The sequence below is a fragment of the Ciconia boyciana genome, chromosome 1 (assembly GCF_034638445.1).
Source record: "Ciconia boyciana chromosome 1, ASM3463844v1, whole genome shotgun sequence".
NCBI classification, from domain to species: Eukaryota; Metazoa; Chordata; class Aves; order Ciconiiformes; family Ciconiidae; genus Ciconia; species Ciconia boyciana.
Window position 1 is genome coordinate 69,972,230 of NC_132934.1, and position 21,367 is coordinate 69,993,596.

The following is a 21,367-nucleotide window of genomic DNA, read 5'->3' on the forward strand; positions in this document are numbered from 1 at the left end:
CTACTGCCATGCAGAGCCCTGTGCAGCATGCTGAGGAGCCTTAACGCTGGGGAGCAATAAGAAAAGACGCAGGAACAGCACCTTTAGGAGGACAAGATAGTGGTTTTGTACACCTAGAGAGAGAAGAGAGCTTCAATTATAAGGGGTTTGAATGTACATAAATCAAGAAATAGAATCGAAGGTGAGTCGTTTGGGAGGAAATGGGTACCTAGAAGGAAAGGATATAAACCGAATCTGCTTCACTCTCTCTCAAGGGGTAGTGTGGCTTGATTAATGTCTCATTTAGCTCAGAGCCTCTTGGAGGAACATGTAATGTTGAAGTTAAGACAGTTACATAAAAGGCTTGTTATAGCCTATGCTGTTCTTTGGAAAATAAACACGAATATCCTGGGACAGTCCTCTGAGTTGGATAGCGAAAGCCTTGCACATGCCCGGAGTGCCTCGTCAGAGCACTGTGCAGACTCTTGGCACCATGTGAAGAACCTGATATCTGCTGGGAGGCAGGGACTGCAACAGGTAATTCTTGGGAAGTGCTGCAAGCAGGCCCACATCTTCAGATATCTAGATGCATCTTTACCACCAATTATTTGTCTTCCCCAAGCTGTAGTTTCCCAGTAACTGACCTCTATTCTCATCATATTCAACCTTCACTGGATCTCAATTAAAATTTGAAGTGTTAGATGAGATTGTTGCTTTTGGGGATGAAGTAGCAGCATGGTTCTGTTGTTTCTGGCTGTTGCAGACTATCAATCAGTAACACACTCACCTTCTTACCCTGAGATGACTATGCATAGTTAGGAAGAAGACCTCTTGCTGCAAGGGGACTTTAGCAACGGTCAGAGCATCTCTTTGCCTAAAACTTTCCACTACTGAAAAAACTCTGATATTTTCCTCCTAAGATTGCCATGCCAGACATGAAAATGCTCCTCTGCAGGGTCTGCTTAATTCCTGTCTCTGATGATTTTCACCCTGCAGGTAACCTGGAGCAAGCCAACGAAGAGCTGAGAGCAATAATTAAGAAAATCTGGAAGCGCACCAGTATGAAGCTGCTGGACCAGGTGGTGCCTCCCGCAGGTGGTGAGTGCAGGATCTTGTCCCTGTCTCTGAATCTCTCTGTCTTTTTCCCCACCTGACATGTCCTACTGCACCTCATGGTCATCAGGTGGAATATGGGGGACAAGCTTTCTCCTACAAGCTGTTACCTGTATTTCATCAGGCTGATGCCTGTACTAACATGAATAACATGTTCTTACTGCTGAGAAATCAGTGAAGGAAGAAAAGGTGTATAAACAGGAGTTAGAAAACCTTTATTCCTAGATCTTGCACCAGTTTGATGATAGGCATTTTCTCCCCTAGACATTACCTCGTGCCTGCTGGGGGCAAAGGAAGCAGGCAGAGCTAAGTAGCTCCAGGGAGGATGATGTGAACTTTATCTGATTGCATAAGTTAAGGGTGCAGCCCCATCTCATAACCCCTTCATATTTAGCAAAACTACCTTCACTACGGCATATAATTCTTTTTTTACTCACATAACTGCTTTCTGTTATGATACCTGTCAAAGACTCATGTACCCGGGGACATTCCTCAGCCAGTCTGAACTGGTGTAACAGATTGCTGTGGGTTTCTGTGCAGCATCCCTGGTAGGCTGTAATTACCAGGCTTCTGGAAAACTCCTTTGCTAGGCTTCTTGGGACCCCAGGTGCATGGGCATCCAGCATGGCCTTCACTGACATTCCAGGTGGCTCCAGGGGCTATAACACAAAACAGCACTTAACAGTAACTGTTAAGTTAACAGTTGCAGCCAGATCCTGAACTTTGCTCAGCCTGCTCTGAAGTCAGTGGACCTTGTCTTATAAAATTTCCAGTGGGTTTGGAGAAGGGAGGGGAGTTACCTGGATAAAAACTTATTGCACATTTTGGCTCATTGACAGTTTATATTGAGTGAGAATACAGCAATGACTGCTTTTCTGGAGAGAGGTGATCATTTTGGTTTGCTCACACCCATGCTAGGCACAACCAGACAGAATTTCAATGCAGAGAAGGGCCAGATCAGGTCTGGGATGGACAGTCAGTCAGATGCTGTTGGTGAGCCCAGACTCTGAGTATATATTACCCCAGGGTATCACAAGACAGAGCAGTATGGGTTGACCCAGACTGGGAGGCTGCTGATATAGCAAGATCCTATGTGGTAAACCAATACCAGAGACTGCAAAGGTTAGAGGCACTTCACCATAAACAATGTACATCCAGAGGTGAATAGCTACAGGGGTTCTCTGCCAGCAGAGCCAGTCTATCCAAATGCCATGTGCACCTCTCCTCGTAACTACTTACAGCAAGCTCTGGCTGTGGAGCAATCCCTTCCTTCAGCCCTGCATCGTGACGCCATAAAAAGCAGAGATGTACTGTGGTGCCTAGTGTTTCTGCTGTGAATTGCAAGGCTCACATTAGCAAATACACTGTTTAAAATCAGTGGCTTATTTAATTTTTTTTAATACCTCTTTACAGATGACGAGGTGACCGTCGGGAAGTTCTACGCCACTTTCCTGATTCAGGAGTATTTCCGGAAGTTCAAGAAACGTAAAGAACAGGGACTGGTGGGCAAGCCCTCGCAGCGCAACGCACTCTCCTTGCAGGTGACAAGCGGGCACAGGATGGACAGGGGTGGTACAGTAGAGGCATTTGACCCTGCTTCCCTTGCAACCATTCTGGGGGCTGCAATGGTCTATCCCCACTGGAAAGGAGCTTGTAGACCCCTCAAATTACCACATCAATCCTTTTGGATAAACGTGTATGTACCATGGGCCACATCCCTTAGCTCTGGAGGGGGAAGGCACAAGTGAGGTATATCCAGTTTATCAATCTGCTGGTAATTGAAATTTGGGTTCCTTTTAGAGAACTGGTATGAAGTGTCCTGCAGACATTTGCTTATTACCACATTCATTCTACCCTTTCTGAGGGGAATCACTATAACAGGGTCAGGGAGAGCAAGTTGCCAGCAGGCAAAATCAGTTAAAAAGCAAAAAGCAAGCCTAAATGCCAAGGCCATCCAATGGACAGGGCACCAAGCTCTAAGATCTGGGATCTGTTCACCATTGTGCTTACATATTCACTGGCTGGACCACCAGGCTGTGTGAAAGAACAAGAAAGCCCCATTGACTGTACAAGCGGCACCATTTATGTCCCTTGAATGTAGAGTAAGGAAGAAGGGCCACTCTGGAGTTCCAGCAAGCTAAAAAGTGCTCTGACACAGGCACAGATACAGACTGAGGTCTCGGCATACCCACAGCTTACCTTCCTGGATGGACTCCCTGGAACAGATTCCAGTCAGTGAGGGGTTGAGGACTGTCCAGGTCCAGATGCCAGAAGTTTCGCTATTAAATCCATATTTAAGCTGCTGATTAAAAATAAGAGATTTTCAGAGGCGCCGAGTACATGGTTCAGCTGGAACTGTGGCTGCTCTAGGGCTTCTGGTTGTGGATCTGAGAACCCAAAGTTGAAAGTATGCAGACTTGCTTAGTCAAGCCTGTGGATTTATGTCTATGTCCTGCTGTGATGAAGCCAGGGGACTAGCAACAAACATTCCTGTATTGCTAAGAGTTTCTCCCGCTCTAATTGCTAAGAGTTTCTCCCTCTCTAAGCTGGAGATGAAAGAATAGAATTTGTTGGTGTTTTTCTAGGAGCTGGGGCCTTCACAGTGCTTAGGAAGAAATAGCACTGCTTTTATTTCTCATATACCCACTCGGAGATATGAAGCTCTATAGTTTGCTGTTTTGCAGGCTGGTCTGCGCACACTTCACGACATTGGGCCAGAGATCCGACGAGCAATTTCTGGAGACCTGACAGCTGAAGAAGAGCTAGATAAGGCCATGAAAGAAGCTGTTTCTGCTGCCTCTGAAGATGATATCTTCCGGGTAGGTGCTGAACAAGTTTACAAGCTGAGGCTAGACCAGCAGCCAAGCTCAAGGAGTGCTACGTTCTCTTTTATGCACTCTGTATTGCAGCTGGGCCCTCCTTCTTGTTTTCTAGACCCTAGAGTGGTGGACTCAGAGTGCCAGGTCCTGAGATCTTTGCACAGTTTTTATCCCATTTTCTTCTCAATGGAAGTTTCCCTCATAAATCCTAAATAAAATCAGAATGAGAATGGCCAAAGAGTCTGAAGAACAGATAAGTTCAGCCATCCTACCATCTGTAGAGCAGCAGCCAGGCACACTTCGGTATTTTGTTCACTCCTCCTTTCACTGGCACAAGTACTGTCCTTCCAAAAAGTACACCAGAACCCAACAGAGCTCCTATGGAAGGAGGAAATTTTCTGAGCAAGTTACCTAAATCTTCTCTTTCTTATTTCATTCCTATTTCTTGTAATTGTCTCCTCCGGTAATATTTCCTCTCCTTTGGCATTTTCCTCCTTTCCTTACAGAAAGGTGCTGTCAGTCCCTTTCACTACTCATCATCTAAACACTACGTAACTGGCTCATTAAATCTTTCTTCATTTGTTCCTCCAGGTGATTAACAGTTTCTGGTGCCCTTCTCAAATTCCCTCTCATGTCTAAATGTTGCTTTGTAACTGCACTGTAAAAACTGGAGAGCAGTTATCTGATTCTTGCATCCCTACCCAGTCTTGCACTCCCAGGACTGGTGGGAGGTGTAGAGACACCTTCGCCTCACCTATGCACCTGGCCAGTCCTCTGAAATATCTTAGAAAGCTAAAGCTTTCACAGCCTGGCTGTACCTAGTCTCTCTGACAGAGAAGTCCATGCGCTGTCCTCTGGCAGAGAGAGCACTAGTGCCATCATGGTCCTCACATTTTTTTTCCTCAACAACAGGCTAAGCAGGAACCACCAGGGCCCTTGCATATCTTCTCACAAAGGGAAAATAATTTCTGTTTCTCTGACAGAGAGCCGGAGGCTTGTTTGGAAACCATGTCAGCTATTACCAAAGTGATGGCAGGAGTGCGTTCCCCCAGACATTCACCACCCAGCGACCTTTGCACATCAATAAGTCTGGCAACAACCAGGGAGATACCGAGTCTCCATCTCATGAGAAGTTAGTGGACTCCACCTTCACTCCCAGCAGCTACTCATCTTCAGGCTCCAATGCCAACATCAACAATGCCAACAACACTGCCCTGTGCCGCTTCCCCAGCCCACCCAGCTACCCCAGCACCGTCAGCACAGTGGAAGGCCACGGGACCCCCTTGTCACCCACCATACGTGTGCAGGAGGCTCCTTGGAAACTACCTTCCAAAAGGTAAGCTTCACAGAGCAGAGAGTGGGTCAAGGGACCAGGGAGAGGAACATGCATGCAAACACAAGAGCACTGCTGCCTAGCTGAAGTCACCCACCAGACACTGCCCAGCCTACAGCCTAGATTGAGCCTCCTGGTTCTCCACTTGTGCCAAAGCCCACAGCGAAACAGATATGCATCAGTTGACCACTGCAAAGAAGCAGCACTCTCACTGACCAACACACTTGATTTCTTTGGGCTTTATCATGAAGAAACCTTTGTAAAGACCAAAAGGAGCCTTATTTATCCCTCTTTCACCACAGGGAGGTGTTTTATCAACTGCTAACTGAAAGACAAAGGGACTGCAATTCATCTTTTAAGCACCCAATAGGGAGTTTTGTGGAAGTCAGTGGTTTTTCATTCAGTGGGTCACATCCCTACAGAGGTCACCAAACGCATTCTGGGAAGAGGGAGGCAAGGTTTTCAGAAATGCAATACTGTACCAAGCAACGAAAATCCCCTTCTCTGGACAGCTTTCAGGCTGTCTACAGACAGATTACTAATACGAAAGGAGTACAATTTTTATCAGCGGGGGATTTCTTTAACCATTTCAGTAACAGCAGGAAGGAGCTGGAAATTTTTTTTCAGTGCAGAGGGTGGGCAATGTGAGAAGGTGGAGAAATGCTGCCCCAGCAAAGGACAGAATAGGACAATAAGACGGAGGAAATTCAGTGGGTGCAGAATTGCCCAAGTAAAAAGAGTCCACTGGTTTTTCTATTTTGTGCCTTCCTGAGGGAGGCCACAGGAGTTGCACAACATGTGTTACCATCTGCCCTCCCCCTTGCTGACTTGTGCTGATGTGACACTGCTAACATGGTGTTCTTTTCTCTCCTTGCTTCCTTGGGTACCTTCCTTGAATTAGGACGCATTACTACGAAACGCTGGGACGGTACGTGTTCTCCCTCATACTCTAATGGTCTCTGGGTGTAAATCCCATTGTTTGTCCCATTGAAAGTCCAAATCCTCATTAATGCTGAATATAAGCTCTTCTTTTTGGTGTCAGTAGGGCTGAAAAAGAGGTAATGATCACCATGACATCTCCAGAAAATACTCCCAACTTGGGCTTTTCTGCCCACAGGCAGGTAGTGATGCATGGACTGTTTCTAGTTGGTTTCTAGATTTGAGGGGTTTTTAGAGTTTCTAGCTGGGCTCACACATCTAGGCACTCTCTGATCACAGCACAGCAAAGTACACCCTGGCATGTTCATACAAAAATTCTGTACGGTTTTGGCTAAACACAGACTGTTGAATAGGGGGAGCTGCCGTGTGCTGATTTCTCCCCTCTACACCTTAGCAGTTTTACGTGCCTCCCATCTCAGCAGGAAGGTCACTCCAGCACTGTCCTACAGGCTGTTCTATATAATGCATATGCACATTTCTTCTAGTGCTTTTTGCTCAAATCAAATGATAAAATAATGTTTCCTATCCAGTCCCTGAAAGTTGAAAAAAACCTGCCACACAGCTCTCTTCTGTGAATGCTAGTAGCAGACTGACATTGGCTCCAATACCTCCATGTCGGTATCTCAAAGATTCACACTACCTTCAGATTTTACTTTACTCCTCAGAAAACACAGACTCAGAATGAAGTGAAATATGAGGGCCGAGACGTGCAACAGAGGGACAAGGAGGAGGCAAGCAGGGAATTAAGGGCTGTCACGCTTAAGGGTTTGAACAGATCCTACTGAATTCAGAAGAAGCACTCTGCAGTTAGTGTTGAGAAAAAAGGGACCAAAGATGGAAAAGACAGCAAGGAACAAGAGCATGAACAGTAGGCAGAGGGGAGAGATGGTGCAGAGTAGGGGATTTGGGAAGCAAAGACCATACACCAGAGCTGAGAAGGTTACCGTTAGTGTCTAGGAGGCTTCTCTGAAATTCGTAGCCAAGGCTTTTGCAACAAGGGAAAAGCTGTATTTCCAAGAGCCCATCTCAGATTTTACTTTGAGTTCAGTGAGGTGTATCTTTGGAAATGTAGTCAGTGTGACATGCACATTTATGGATTACATGTAGTCACAAATGACAATAATATGTTTACAGTATTGTTCAGCATTGATTTAAGAAACTCTTCCTCTGAAAGAGGACACAGGAAAAGGTTGTTGCTTTGTGTTTGTGAACTCTGCAGCTCTGTTCAGTCATTGATTTTTCTATGATAGCTCTTCAACGTTATAATAAACTGAGACAGATGGAGACTGTCATTCTTGTCTTTATAACAGGTTGTCTTTACCATCTCCATATCTTGACTTGTCTTTTTTGCTCATTAGCTCCAGTTCCAGAGACAGCCAGCTGGCAATTGTTTGCCAAGAGGAAGTGTCTCAGGATGAGACTTATGATGAAAATTTGAATGAAGACATTGAGTACTGTAGTGAACCAAGTCTGCTCTCTACTGAAATGTGAGCTTTGCAGCTTTAGTCAAGGTGTTTGGGTGGTTCTTTAATTAAAGGGGAGAGGTGGGAAGAGGTAACGTTTTTCTACAAAAATTTCAATTTATGGGATAAGGCCAGAAGACTTTAGTCAGACAACTCAAATATCAGAAAATAATTTTTAAAAAAATGCAGTTCAGCTCTCAGCAGTAACATTGAAAAGGATCTCTCTCACCTAGGATTTTCCTTCTCCTCTGAATGAGACATCTGAATCTGCAGGGCCTCCTGCCCCCATTCACTTCCACCATCTAATGTTCCCAGATCTCTTTAGAGCATTCTCTGTCTCATGGCCTCTCTTACTGCTCCTGGACCAGTTATAGCTCGAAGTTAGCTCGCTATTGCATCCATTTGATAGCATGATGTTCCTGGCTTCCCTACTGGAAGAGGGGTTATTCTGTCCAGTATCAGCTGCTTTTCCAGAATCCCTCTGTTCTCCTTTCCAGGCTTGCATACCAAGATGATGAAAACAGACAACTTACTCCACCAGAAAACAACAAAGGAGAGGACACCCGGCACTCTCCGAAGAAAGGGTTTCTGTGCTCCTCAGCACTAGGTAACATCCCAGCGTGACATGCGGGCTGTGCTCTCCTCTGCCTCGACTGAGTTCTCATATCTTGCTGGAGGAATCCCAGTGTGTGTGGGCATGGGTGTTGCTGTTTGCTGCATTTAGCTCATGAGACCAGGAATCCCACAGCCTGCATACAATCATGCACGTGACTCCACTGACTTTATGCTCAGTCAGTAGATGAATCTGTGGCTGTTTGAATAGTCCATGTGATCTGTTTGATTAAGCCTGCCTGTGAATTAGTGCAGTTTATTAGAGCACTGTAGACTCTCCAAACAATCACCAAGGAGTCACTGAATGGGCTAGCCTTGAGTATATGGTGTTCTGTTCTGAGTGTATTCAGCAGGGAGAAAGGAGAGGTTGTCTCTTTTGTCCGCTATGAGGAAAACAGTGAATTCCAGATTAAGTTAATACAATACAAATTTGCTTTCTGCTCTAATTGTACCTGGAGATTTTCAAGTGCTTCAGCGTGCAGACTACACTCAGGTGAAATCCATGAATCACAAGATTTTATGGAAGTATCAGGACAAATGTGAGAGTCTGGAAGAAAATGAGCTTTTTTATGTAGAATATTTTTCAGCCTTTTTCCTGAGTACTGGTGTGGAGAAAAAGGACATTTAGGGGAGAAACTAAAAAGAATCCTGTATATAAAATATATTCTTACAAAATAAAAGTGACAGACTAGGTAGTGTAATGTTTAAACTGAGGCTACTGAGTCTTCACTCAAATCCTTCAGGATGCTTCTACAACTGAGTATTTTAAAAGCATTTACTTTATTTCAAAACTTAAAATATTAGGCAATGACAATTCCTATCTCCATCTGTAAGGCCAAATTTGCAGTCAGTCCTCAATACAATGCTTCATTAACTACATTCTAGTGAATATTTACACAGTGATGTCATACTCATTTTACTAGTTTTTTCTCTAGAAAGAGGAAATACTTTTTATCTGCATTGTAGCATTAATTCTCTGGGTTATATCACAAGTTTCCCCCAACCCCTGAAATGGCCTTTTCTCAACAAATCAATATTATAGATACTTACTATTTTCAGAATTCCAATTTTCTTTCCTTCTTTAGAAAAATGTCAACAGGATCAAGTCCACAAAATATTTTAGCGTGTCATGCAGCTCTATCTTTAATACTGGATTTATCTGCCATTCTTCAGAAGTAAAGCCTGTGAATTTTTTCATAAACATACTTTGCAGTACTTTTAAATTCCTGCATAGGGAGTACCTTTCTCATATTTACAGAAGTAAAGTTTAATTTTATAGCAAGTAAAAAATGCAACTGTTTCAACAGCTCCCCCTAAAATCCTTTTTTTTTCCCCAAGAGATAGAAACTGTTTTCTCTTCCCTTCTTTCCAAATTTTGAAAATGCTTCATGTCTATATAAGCAGCTTCCATTCACCAGTGAATTCAACCATTGATTAATTCACTTCCACTTGACCTTGCTATAGACATAGCCTCATAAACTGTGGTATGTCTGGCAGCTAAGGGACACAGATCACATGCAAGCAGGAGGCTGATGTCACCTGAGCAGCCTGATGTCCCCTCCTGCATGTTGTGTACAGCCAGGCACAGCACCAGAGCCTCAGTTGCCACCATCAGTCCCGTTGAGGGCTTTACCTGAACCAGAGAGGTCTGAGAACACTTCCACTGCTTAGGAGGGAAATGAGCTGCATCATCTACTAGGACAGTGTTTTAAAAGAGGAAAAATAAAAATCATCATCCAGAATTTAATCTTGCAGCTTGCTTGGAAGGTAGTGCTGGTTGGTCCATGATGCTTGACTGCTTTTTGTAAATATAAATGCTTTGGAAAGGGCAAGGTGTTGAGGGAAAGTGGACAGAGCCTAAAATGTGGGTGTCTTTGCTGTATCTCCAATGGGGCTGCACTAAAAGAAATTTAAATCAGACTAACTGTAGTGTAGTATGAGTGATGGACACAGTTGTGTGTGATTGCTGTTTCAGGTCGAAGAGCATCTTTTCACTTAGAGTGTCTGAAAAGACAGAAAAACCAGGGCGTCGACGTCTCACAGAAGACAGTTCTGCCTTTGCATCTGGTACATCATCAGGTAAGCATTAATAGCCACAAAGGGTCCAGCAATATAACTGAGACTCTACCATCTGCAGTGCCCTCCCACTGTATTCCAACCAACTTTTTAAAAACCATTTGGGATAGTTTCTCACCCATATCAAAGGTCCAATTTTTAGAAATAGTATTTGTCATCATGCTCATTCCTGCTTTCAGGATTTTTATCATTCCCAGAAGAATGCTACAGGAACATGTCCTTTGGATTCAGCAGAGCTATCATTTTCTGATGTCCATGAAAGAGTAAAATAAAAAACTAGCTAAAAGATAAAAATAACTACCCAAATTGCATGCTGCAGTGCAATTACACTGGCTTTGATGGTAGTATGCATATGAATAAAATGTGCAGGGTCTACTTTCATATTAAAGGTAACCAGTAACTGTAATTAATCATTTTAAAACATAAACTGATTGCATGTAATTAATCAGCTTCTTAAGCCCTTTGTAACTGCATTCAGCAACCTAGCAAATGTATGCTTAGGCACATACCTACATGATTAGCCAGCTGTCATAGTCCAAAGTAGATTTGTGTCTTTTAGTTTGATGACGCCACTTTTTGTCACCATAAAAGATACAGGTGCAGATGGTAGTGCCAGCCTTGCAAGTGAGGCGTCCTGCTCTGTGCAGTCCCCCAGGGCAGGGCAGAATGGCCTCCCCACCGCCCCAGGCTGCCACAGGGGCAGAAAATGCCACGCAGCAGGGGCGGGAGGAGTGCAAAGTCAGGGCGGAGGAGTGCGAAGTCAGGGCAGAGGAGTGAGAGATGAGCATGCTTGAGGCTCCCTGGCTTTGCTCACCTCCATGCCCAGCCAGTTATCCTTTAAGGATCAAGCTCCAGAAAGCAGTGGTCTGCAGAGAGTTACAGCTGTGGCAGGGACAACCAGCAAATGTGTTGGGGCAGGGAGGAGCAGGCAGGAAACAGCTTCCCATCTTCTCCACAGCAGCAACAGCCCTCCTGAGACACTCTGCCCTCCCACGGCAGGCCAGGCAGAGGGGACCCATGCCTCCCACTCTCTCAGCGCACCCAGCCAGCAGAATCACCTCCCTCCAACCTGTACAAAGAGGAGGGAGCTACTTCACCCTTCCTCATCCCGCCATGCAGCTCCAAACCTAGAGGGAGGGGGCTCTACCCACCCCAGTGTCACTCAGCCAGACTGAAGGGTTACTTGGAAATAGGCATCTGGCCTCCAGCTGACAACACTCAGCAGTGTTCATATGTTTACAAAAATGTTAGCCTACTACAGTGCTTAAAACAAGAACATAAAGGGGAAAGGTTGCATCCACTAAGCGCAATGGATTCGTTTGCTCGTGAATGCTTGAAGGGGTATTCTCACGAAATACTCATACATCATGATATGCAAATACATGCAGCTGAAGCCCAAAGCAATCCCTAAGAGCTTCTTTCAACCTCCTCAGTACCTTACATTTTGGATAAAACACCTTGTATATGTTTCTGCCAACAAGCTGAAAAACTGGTTCAGTTGTCCTGCCTGACAGATCTACAGCTCTCCTTGAAGTCCTGGCAGTTTAAGGGATGTGCTGAGGCCATCATAGCCTGCAGGGCATGACTTACAGAGGTTAATTTTTAAGGGCTTGCTTGCTTCCTCACTGAAATTTGGTAGGAGTCTGACGTCTAATTCCTGAGAAAATCTAGGTGAAGCTTGTAGGTGACTAATAGTTGATTCTTTTGTTCATCTGTTACTGAAATCATCAGCGCAGCACCATTATCAGTTCCCAAGGATTTCAGTGGCAGATGGACTGAGCTTCACTTAACTTTAGATACCTTAAAGTTAGCTGTCTAGCTTAAACCGGTCAGTTCAGTCTCACTGTGGTCAATAGAGAGAAAGAGCATCTCCAAACGGCAAGTACAAGTCTTGTCTAAGTCTTGTCCTCCAGACAGCATTTTCAGGCAGGTATCCAAAAGAGGCAGGAGGCTCACTGGTGTCTCTACACAGTTAGCTTACACTAAACGCATAGCCTTTGGATAGCTGAAGCTGGATGAGACTAACCCCAACCCAAACAAGAGGATTCTCTGCAACACAATCCACATGCTTTTGTATTTTCTATGCATTTATTTATTTGCTCATACTAGGCAGTAGTGAGCTCTGTGAGATGAGCTTATGACTCTGACGGCATTGCTTATGGAACAAGGCAGCAGTCACCATGAATAAGGCATCAGTCCAGCCCTGTGCTTCTTGAGAAATTTGTTGTAAAAGCATGCTGTGTGACTCAGAGGTTGTGTATGTGATTACAGGAAGGACGGGGTGGCTCAAAGTATAATCATCAGATATTGATCCTCCCACCAACAGCAGATGCCTTAAAATCCAGTGGTGAATTTATAGTTATTGCCAACTGCAGACACATCTAAAATTCACATCTGGTATCCGTTCAGATTCCACAGTAGATACTTACAGAAAACACAGCAATTGGCAGTAAAAGCTAGCGGTGTGGGTGGTGGCAGTGGTGGGAAAATGAATTGCTGTCTCACCCACTGGAGAAGAGGTGATGTTTCTGGCAAGGCTGTGGGGAGTGGGGCTGCATCCCTCCTGTCAGTACAGTGGCTCCAAGGCTGAAGAACTGCAGTCGTCAGAGTTTTCTGTCTGGTGCTTCGCACTAGCGCAGGATACACCATTTAAAGGAAAGCTTGCAAAATGAGTTTGCAGGAAACATCCAAACCGTTCCAGGAGCTAGTAGCTGTTTTCACAAGCGTTGAGACACTCCAGGCCTTTCATGGGTAGTTTCTCTAGCACCTCCTCCTTCCAGCCCTGCTGCTAAGAGCAGGTTCTCACTCGCCTTGTTCCTCCTCTGTCCGCAGGCGTTAGCAGTGGCCGGCCTGAGTCCCCTGCTCCAGCGAAGCCATTCCCCCACCATGTTCTCTCGGCTGTGTGCTACGCCCCCCGCTACACCCTGCAGCCGTGGCTGGCCGCAACAGACCATCCCGACTCTGCGCCTCGACGGGGCAGAGTCCAGTGAGAAGCTCAACAGCAGCTTCCCGTCAGTACACTGCGGCTCTCGGTACACTGACAACACCGGCTGCAGCAGCCCAAGGAGAGCCAGGCCAGTCTCCCTCACTGTCCCCAGCCAGACCGGAGGGAGCAGCAGGCAGTTTCACGGCAGCGCTGGCAGCCTGGTCGAAGCGGTAAGACTGCAGAGCCACAAAGGACACGAGCAGTGTCAAGACGAACTAGAAATGCGGCCCTCAGAAGAGCAGGGCAACAGATATATTGCTGCCCACAATGCCAAGAGTAGGAGAGCCCACCTCCAAGCAGGGGTTAGCAGCATGAATGGGAGAAGGACCATTGGGGAAAATACAGTGGTAAAGAGGGTTGTGATGGGGTGCGATAGGGCTGATGATGCAGAGTACTAACGTATGTCTTTCTCTGGTTCCCTACCTGCTTTTGAAGGTCTTGATTTCGGAAGGACTGATGCAGTTTGCTCAAGACCCAAAGTTCATTGAGGTCACAACCCAGGAGCTCGCAGATGCCTGTGACATGACGATAGAAGAGATGGAAAATGCAGCAGACAACATTCTCAATGGTAACAGCAAGCAGAGCCCCAATGGCAACCTCTTGCCTTTTGTTAACTGCAGGGACCCAGGGCAGGACAGTGCAGGAGAGGAAGAGGAAGAGGTGCAGAACCCGGATTGTAGAAAAAGTCAGGAGGAGCTCAAGGACAGCAGGATTTATATCAGCAGCCTGTAGTTGCCAGGGCTGGAAGCGATGCTGGTTTTTTATTTGTTTCAATGTTCCTAATGGGTTTGTTTCAGAAGTGCCTCACTGTTCTCGTGACCTGGAGTAACCGGAACAGCGTTCTTCATTCATTTCTGTTGGGACGAGTCGCAGAGTTGGGTGGTGTAAGAAAGCTTTTCAGGAGTGGATATAACCCCAGCACGTGTCCATGAAGGAAGAGTGAGGAGGAGGAGGAAGAAGAGGAGGAGAGCCAGCTCCCTCTTTTTTTCAGTCCCTGCACAAGGAACGACGACTGCCTCCCGAGCGCGAAGGGGAACCTCAGCTTCCTGTGGATGGCCCTAGCCAAAAGGACCCTGCGTCAAACGGGTGTCTTTCAACTTTGCTTGTAAAAATCATTTTGCACATATTCTGTATGAGCCTCACCGTCTCCATAAAGCCAAGGCCCTTTGAATCGGAAGGAGAGGAAGACTTCTTCTGCTGTGGATTCCCGTACCTCGAAGGGGAGGAGGAAGCAGAAGAAGCCCGAGGGCGTCCGAGGGGCAGGTGGCAACGCTGCCCAACCCTGCCGAGACTCCCAGGCAGTGGTCTCTGCCAACCAATCAGAGCTCAGGCAGCCACTCCTGCCAACCAATCAGAGCTCAAGCAGTCACTTGCCAGCCAATCGGAGCTCAGGCAGTCTCCTGCCGACCAATCAGAGCTCAGACAGCCAGCCATGCCAGCCAGTGGGAGAGCGGGGAGCAGGCTCTGCGGCGGGGCGGAGCCGACCTGCCCCGCACTTGCTGAGGTGGTGGTGGGCTTGTGTAGATCTCTCCTTGTTTTGCGGTTTGATATTTTCTTGAAAGCATGTTGCAGTTTTTATTTTGACTATTTTATTATTATTTTTTTGGAGGGAGAAGGGAGTGTTTACAACATTTTGTAATCACCTACCTTTTTGTTTTGGTTTATTTTCACCTTTGCAAATGTTAAATTGGTTTGATCATGTTGTATTATTTAAACTGGGTTTTTTTCTCCATTGAAATTTGGTAGAAGTATAACGATAGACGAGTTTTACCAACCATTATGTACACCAAGAATTTGTAATTTTATTTGCTAGTAATTGAAACCTCCTTTTTTTGTTGTTGTTTTATAATTTAAAGATAGTAGGCGATGCACTTGATATAGTCTCGCACATTTGAGTGATTGATCTGGGTTCTTTTTAGTGCTAAGTATACCTGTGAGTGTGGGAGCAATACGGAGCGAGTGTGCGTGCGCACGCATGTGTGTGTAAGTGCATGCAGTTCTCCACATCCTGGTTTGAGCTGCAGGAGATCTGTATTTGGGGCCATTTGAATGCAAAAACAAACCACTGTCTCTGCTTTTGAAAGGGGAATCAGTAACTCTTTGCATTTTCTGTTCCACAAGATATGCAAAAACAATGCAATAATATTAATTTTAAAATAAAATTGTAAGTTGTGTTGGCATTAAAACTGTATAGAAAAAAATCGCGGGGGTGGGGGGAAACAAAAAACCAGAAGGCGTTACGCTTCGATATATTCCGTGTGATGTTTTATTGCATTGATAATGTTTCTGTTGAAGAAACCGTTATACTTGAATTCAGGTCAGTTTCAGTATTTTTCAAATATTTTTTTAAAATGAATTGCAATTGTGCCAAGCAAAGATAATGAATTGAATTAAGTTTGTTAAAAAAAAAAAAATAACCACTTCTTGTATATTTTGCTGCATGTCAAGTGAATCATTTCGTATTTGGAATGTGCCAAGCTTTACCTTTGAACTTTTAAGTGCTTTTCTACGTGTGGTTGGGGAAAGGGGTACTATTTTTTTTTCTTTTTTAATTTGTACAATGAACAAAGTGTACCTAGTGTAAGTAACTATTCTGCAATCCACTGACAGGTTGAACGTTACTGATTTTGCATATCTTGTGTTCATTTTCCTTCTTCCTCATTCCCTTTAAACATGCACGATGACTTTATTGGTAGAGAATCTTTCTTCCCGAGACCGGGATGTTTTATTCAGGCTTTGTTCTCTTTCCTTTTGCTCAGTTTCTCTAAAGGTCTCATCCCACTTGAGGGTGGCAAGACCCCCAAGCCCATTTGGCAGATCCATCCTACGTATTCAGCTGGCACCAGCAATTCAAGGAGCAGGGAAATAAAAATCTGCTTTCAAATTTCTTTTATTGAATAGCTGACCCTGATCGATTATAACAGGATCCTGGGACAAGCAAATGCAAAAGGCAGAATCATTAGCAAAGTAGAATTATCTAATTCTGGGCTGGGTTGAAAGCAGAGGGTAAGTGAGGGGGAGAGAATTGCTGCAGTCTGGTCCAGATGCAAATGTTAAGTAACTTTTTTGTGTTCCTATGCATGGTCTCATCCGTCTTCCCAGACTTTAGTGGATGGGTCAGATTCTAAGTCACAAAACATCTGGCAGCACAGCATGTCCCAGCCATATTTCCCTAGTAGTGAGTGTGAACCTTTCTTGACTTTCCTCACACCCATACTTGGCCCTAACCTGTGAGAGAGGCTGAAAAACCAGGCAGGTATTAGATTTTATGCAACTGATTTTTGTCTAGACTACTGCTGTTTTTTCTCCCTTTTCAAGACGGTTTACAAACTTGCGGATCAGTGCTGAGCTAGGAGGTGTGACCTGACTCAGAGCTAAACTTTCATTCAAATATTGAGCTTCTGCAGATGTCTGAGAACATCATTTATTGCATATGTTGATTACATTATTTTTGTAATGCCCCTGTTTTTCTTCTTGATTTTCTGGGGCATAAAGCAGAAATAGCAAAGGGTATTTTTGACAGTGCACTTTTTTTAGTGTCATTTTGAACAGGCCACTAGCAGCTCAATATACCTTGAAAAAAACCAAATCCTTTTAAACTAGAGAGATATGAATCCATTTATACAACCATCTGGCATCAAAGTCCTAATTCAAGACTTCCCTGGAGAAAGTAACCAGCTGATGTCAGTCAGTCTCCTCCTTTCCATCCCTCGTGCCTGTATCGAGACAGGCACGCAAGCATGTCTCCCTTTGAGAGTTTGCTGCTGCTAGTGCTGAAGTGCTCCAAAGCTACTTGAAAGGAAATAATGCTGTGCCTGGCTGTTTCTGAAAATTAAATCAGTGTAAGGGCTCCCTATCTCATTTTCTTCCACTAGAAAGTCCATCTGACCCTCCCAGTGGGAGACAGAGGTGTTCTCTGCTCCTGAGAAACAAAGTACTGATCTAAATTAGTGGTGGCAATAGGTGTTTTGGACGCTTGACAGCACATGTCATCTTTTAGGATTTTTCTTGACAGGAAAGAAAATGGTGGAAAGGATTATGCCCCACACGTATTCCTGGTGAAAGCTGCGACTCCCCCAGGGGTCAGAGCCTCCAATGGCCAGGGGAAACCCCGCTCTCTGCTGGAAGACCCCTTAGGTCCTGCACAGTGGAAAACACATGGCTAGCAGAGAATGCAGATGACTTTTACGGTTTGAGGGGCAGGTGTTAAATTTAGTAATTGCTGGTGCCGGCTGTGCAAATTTCTCTTTCTGGGGAGGGTGGCTTTTTTTTTTTCATTTGAGGTACTTCCGATGTGCACATTGTGACAGGCCTGAGCAAAGAGCTACTGCCTCCTTCAGGTGAGGTAGAGTCTGGGGGATGGTGGGAAGGCGGGGGCAGGTTTCGTTCCTGGAATGTCCTTCTTTCCCTGTGTATGGGAGTGGATGGTGGGTACAATCACTGTGCTGTGGATGGAAGCTTTGAAGGAACTGATGGCTGAGGAGTGGCATGGAAGGAAAGGAAAGAATGGGGAAAACGATCTGCTGTTTGCCACTGGGCATCTCTGACTTGCAAGAGTACGCTGCAGACTAAAGACGTTTCTTATAAAACAACAAACCTCCTCCCTGTATCACTCCTGCTCATTATTCCAGGCAGTACTGGGCCAGCCACATTGGGTGCATTTCTTTTTTTCTTCCTTATTTCTGTGTGGCTGACGTGATGGGGAAGAAAGTGGAACTCGTGATCCAGAGCTGGAGTTTCGTTATCCACAGACCTTTTCTGCATCATCTGCCTCTTCAGCTGGACATGGGAACGATGATGGTGTAGATGCTGCTGCTACTGCAGCAGTCCTGCCTGTTTTATTACCCTGCCCACCACACCCCAGCACGGAGGGACAGCCAGAGAGGCGCCATGTACAGAATCGCATCTATTTCTGCTTTGTTTTCTGACTCAGAACCCTGCCCCCGATGACTACGACAACGATAACAACAACAACAACAACAAAAAAAGGGCAAATGCATTTTTTACATTTCTTGATAATTTCCAAAGCAATGTATCATTGCTTTCTTTAGACTGACGCCAATATAACAGTTGTATGGGTCTCAGCCAGGCTCCTGTGTCTTTTCTGCCTGATAGTTTCAGATTGCTGTATGAAAAGTATGCGCGTTTGCACACAGACACAATCGTACGAGGTGACGGCACTGCGAGCCCGTGGGGTTGTTCACCTGTGTCACAGATGAAGTTGGAGGCCTTGCTTCATAGGTGTAGATGAGAAACCCCAACCCGTTGGTCCAGTGAGCTGAAGTGAAGCAGCCCTACTGAGACAGAACTGAGTATCCTAAGATATATGCACAGCCCCATTGTGACTGTCCCCGTGGCAGGGGCAGGGTTGGGGAGAGGAACACTGAATGGGGAATCTGGAGCACAACAGAGTTGATAAAATAAGTAAATGCAGTTGGGAGCTTCTGGTAGCCGTGAGATTTTATCAGTTCCCATAATGAAAACTGTAGTGCATATAAAGAAAATATTCCAGGCTGTCAGAAGTCCCCATTCCCATCTTGCTAACACAAGGATGGAGGGCACTAGAGGCCAAGGAGGTTGTATTGATGCAGAGAATGTGGAAAACAGAACTGGGGCCAGAAAAATTTGATTATATCTTTCCTCCATTTATTTTCTTCTCCAAAGAAGTCTAGGAAATATAAATTTCAATAGCTGCACAGGGTTTCTTTTTTCCTGCTTTTGAATGTTGCAAAGTTTTTAAAGTTTTATTCTGGGTTAGCAAGCCCAGGGATCCAAAGGGTTTCCAATGGGATCTCAGTCCATGGAGCTTTGCTCTCTGTTGCTGCTTTGTTTCTGGACAGCTGAAACCACTATGGCCTTGCTGCTACAGGGCCCTGAGATGGGGCGGGTGAGGGCAGAAGCACAGCCGAGAGATACGTCCTGTACTGAAGACAGACTGGGCTCCAATTGCTTTCAGAGAAGTCAGTAGCATCACACTGGAATGGAAAAAAAAACCCTCTTCTGATATAAACTTCAGTGTTCTAGTTAAATCCTCCATTCTTCCCCTGCCCCTTACAGGGGACTTGACTTAACTGTTAACACTTGAGCATAAAAACCGGGCCTTCTTTAGGGGCACAGGGCTTGACTCAGTTGCCTAAATGTGGGCATCTACTGCCACTTGAGATACCCTACAGTACTCTGCCCAGCCTGCAGCAGCTGGTCCAGAAAGACACAACTCTTCCCCAGGGCTGGTGTCACAGCTACCAGCCCCACCTGGATGGCAGAGATCTCAGGTGGCAGGAGACAATTAGGCAACTTAATCAAGTCCCTTTCTAAAGGGCTAATTGAGAGGAGCAGCACCAATGACTGATGTAATAAGGGAATCTTCATTAGCATTACCAAGGGCTTAGTTAGGCACGATCAGGAGTTCATCTCCATGCTCCCATGCAGTTGTTCTTCTACCCCACATCACGCAGACAGCCTCCACTCCTGCAGCCTGAAGTTCACGGCACTCTGCCCAGCCCTTACGTTAGGCCAGGGTTAGCGGCTGCATCCCAGGCCCAGCAGAGCAGGGGCAAGCCCAGGCGAGAGCAGGCGTCACTCCACCCAACAACAGGTTTTTCTGCCAGCATTCAAACAGCCCCTTTCCAAAGCATTTTCTTATTCAAGACAGACCCACACACTCAGACACCGCTCATTAGCCTCATCGTTCAGATTATGAAATACCCATGGTTTTCTGTTGCATTTTGCATTTTGCCCAGCCAGGCAAAATGCAAGCTCTTTCCCAAACAGGCTGTAATGTTTTTAATATTTTAAGCATCCTAAGCCAGTCTGCTCCCATCTCAAGCACCTAGGTAGACTGGCAGCCAATACTACCTAAACGTCATCAACCTTATGATCGCTCATAGAAGTGATTGGGTCAGGCTTATTCAGTCTTGACAGTTTGAATGTGGGATGATTTCAGAGGAGGAGGAGTGAGATTGTAAATATCTCTTTGACAAATATTGCTGCATCACACACACAAAAACGGGGGGAGATACTTTTAAAACTGCCTTAAAAATCAATTCCGAATGATGGAATCTCCCTCCAAACAATTGCCGCTTGGTAGAGCAAGGGATAAGTCGCTTTGGGTGAATTCCGGCACAAAGTGGTTGGAATCTAGTCCAGTTTCAGGAGTGAAAGTGTAATTTAGGAGCTGATCTCTCACTCAGTCTGAATTCACATCAGCGCCAATGACTGAGCACTGCAGGATCAAAACTGTTTAAGGTCTGGGGGGTACTGTATCTGGCCTGCATCTGCATGGTTTGGGTCTGGCCTGGCAAGGTACTGCATACCTGTGTTTCCCAGTGACTTCAGGGAAGATGGGGTTCCTCAGCACCTCTTAAGTTCAGGCCCTGGAGCATCATTTCCTGCTCTGATCATCAGCTATAAATGTTGATAAATATAAGTGTTTTGCCTTCATTTGAATTGCCCAGAGCTGTAAAATGATCTCTCTCAAGTATAAATCAGTCCGGATATAAACCTCCTCTCACACTCTTCCCTACACTCCCTGCCCACCCTCCCTTGCACCTCCACCCAAGCCCTTCCCCGTCTCAATTCTTTACCTCCTTCCACAATTTTATATCTAGTTTTCATGAACCCACAGAAATGCTTTTGTAAATAATGCTGTACAGTTTGTAACCGTCATGTAAGCCTGTCATCAGTGCCAGAGTCCGTCTTGCCCTCTCGCACGTTTTAAAATCAACAGAGGAAAGTGAGAGCGAATGGCCCGCCAGTGAGCTATAGGGTCATCTCTGTGTGGGACAAATGTATATTCCTGTAAGATTGCATTTTTATCTAAGGAATGATGTTATTTTAAAATTGCTAATAAATTTCTAAACAATGTCCAGATTTGTTTAATATTGTAAATGTTATCAGAACTCCTTTGACATTGCTCCCTTCTCTCAGCAGTGGCTGAAAAATAAGACAGCTTCCTGCAGCCCCTTATTTCCCACCGCCAGTCCCGCTGCCATTCATGGGCTCTCCCGTGTACTTCAGGGCCTGGCAGGGCAGTCTTGGACAGTTACAG

At 45.4% G+C, this 21,367-nt stretch overlaps 1 protein-coding gene across 50 annotated transcripts in view; it reads left to right on the plus strand.

Annotated features, from left to right (window-relative positions):
* Positions 1-21,183, plus strand: part of CACNA1C (calcium voltage-gated channel subunit alpha1 C) — a 495,028-nt gene extending 473,845 nt beyond the window's left edge. For 26 of the 50 annotated variants that reach the window (XM_072873331.1, XM_072873361.1, XM_072873386.1 and 23 more), the window contains 10 exons: positions 976-1,077; positions 2,506-2,633; positions 3,762-3,911; positions 4,895-5,247; positions 6,146-6,172; positions 7,542-7,670; positions 8,144-8,253; positions 10,234-10,337; positions 13,167-13,490; positions 13,756-21,183. In XM_072873331.1, coding sequence (XP_072729432.1) covers positions 976-1,077; positions 2,506-2,633; positions 3,762-3,911; positions 4,895-5,247; positions 6,146-6,172; positions 7,542-7,670; positions 8,144-8,253; positions 10,234-10,337; positions 13,167-13,490; positions 13,756-14,052 — 1,724 coding nt within the window. In that variant the 3' untranslated portion in view covers positions 14,053-21,183. The remainder of the gene's footprint in view (positions 1-975; positions 1,078-2,505; positions 2,634-3,761; positions 3,912-4,894; positions 5,248-6,145; positions 6,173-7,541; positions 7,671-8,143; positions 8,254-10,233; positions 10,338-13,166; positions 13,491-13,755) is intronic. The other 24 variants (XM_072873350.1, XM_072873368.1, XM_072873536.1 and 21 more) reach the window with 2 other exon arrangements.
* Positions 21,184-21,367: the final 184 nt, after the last annotated feature.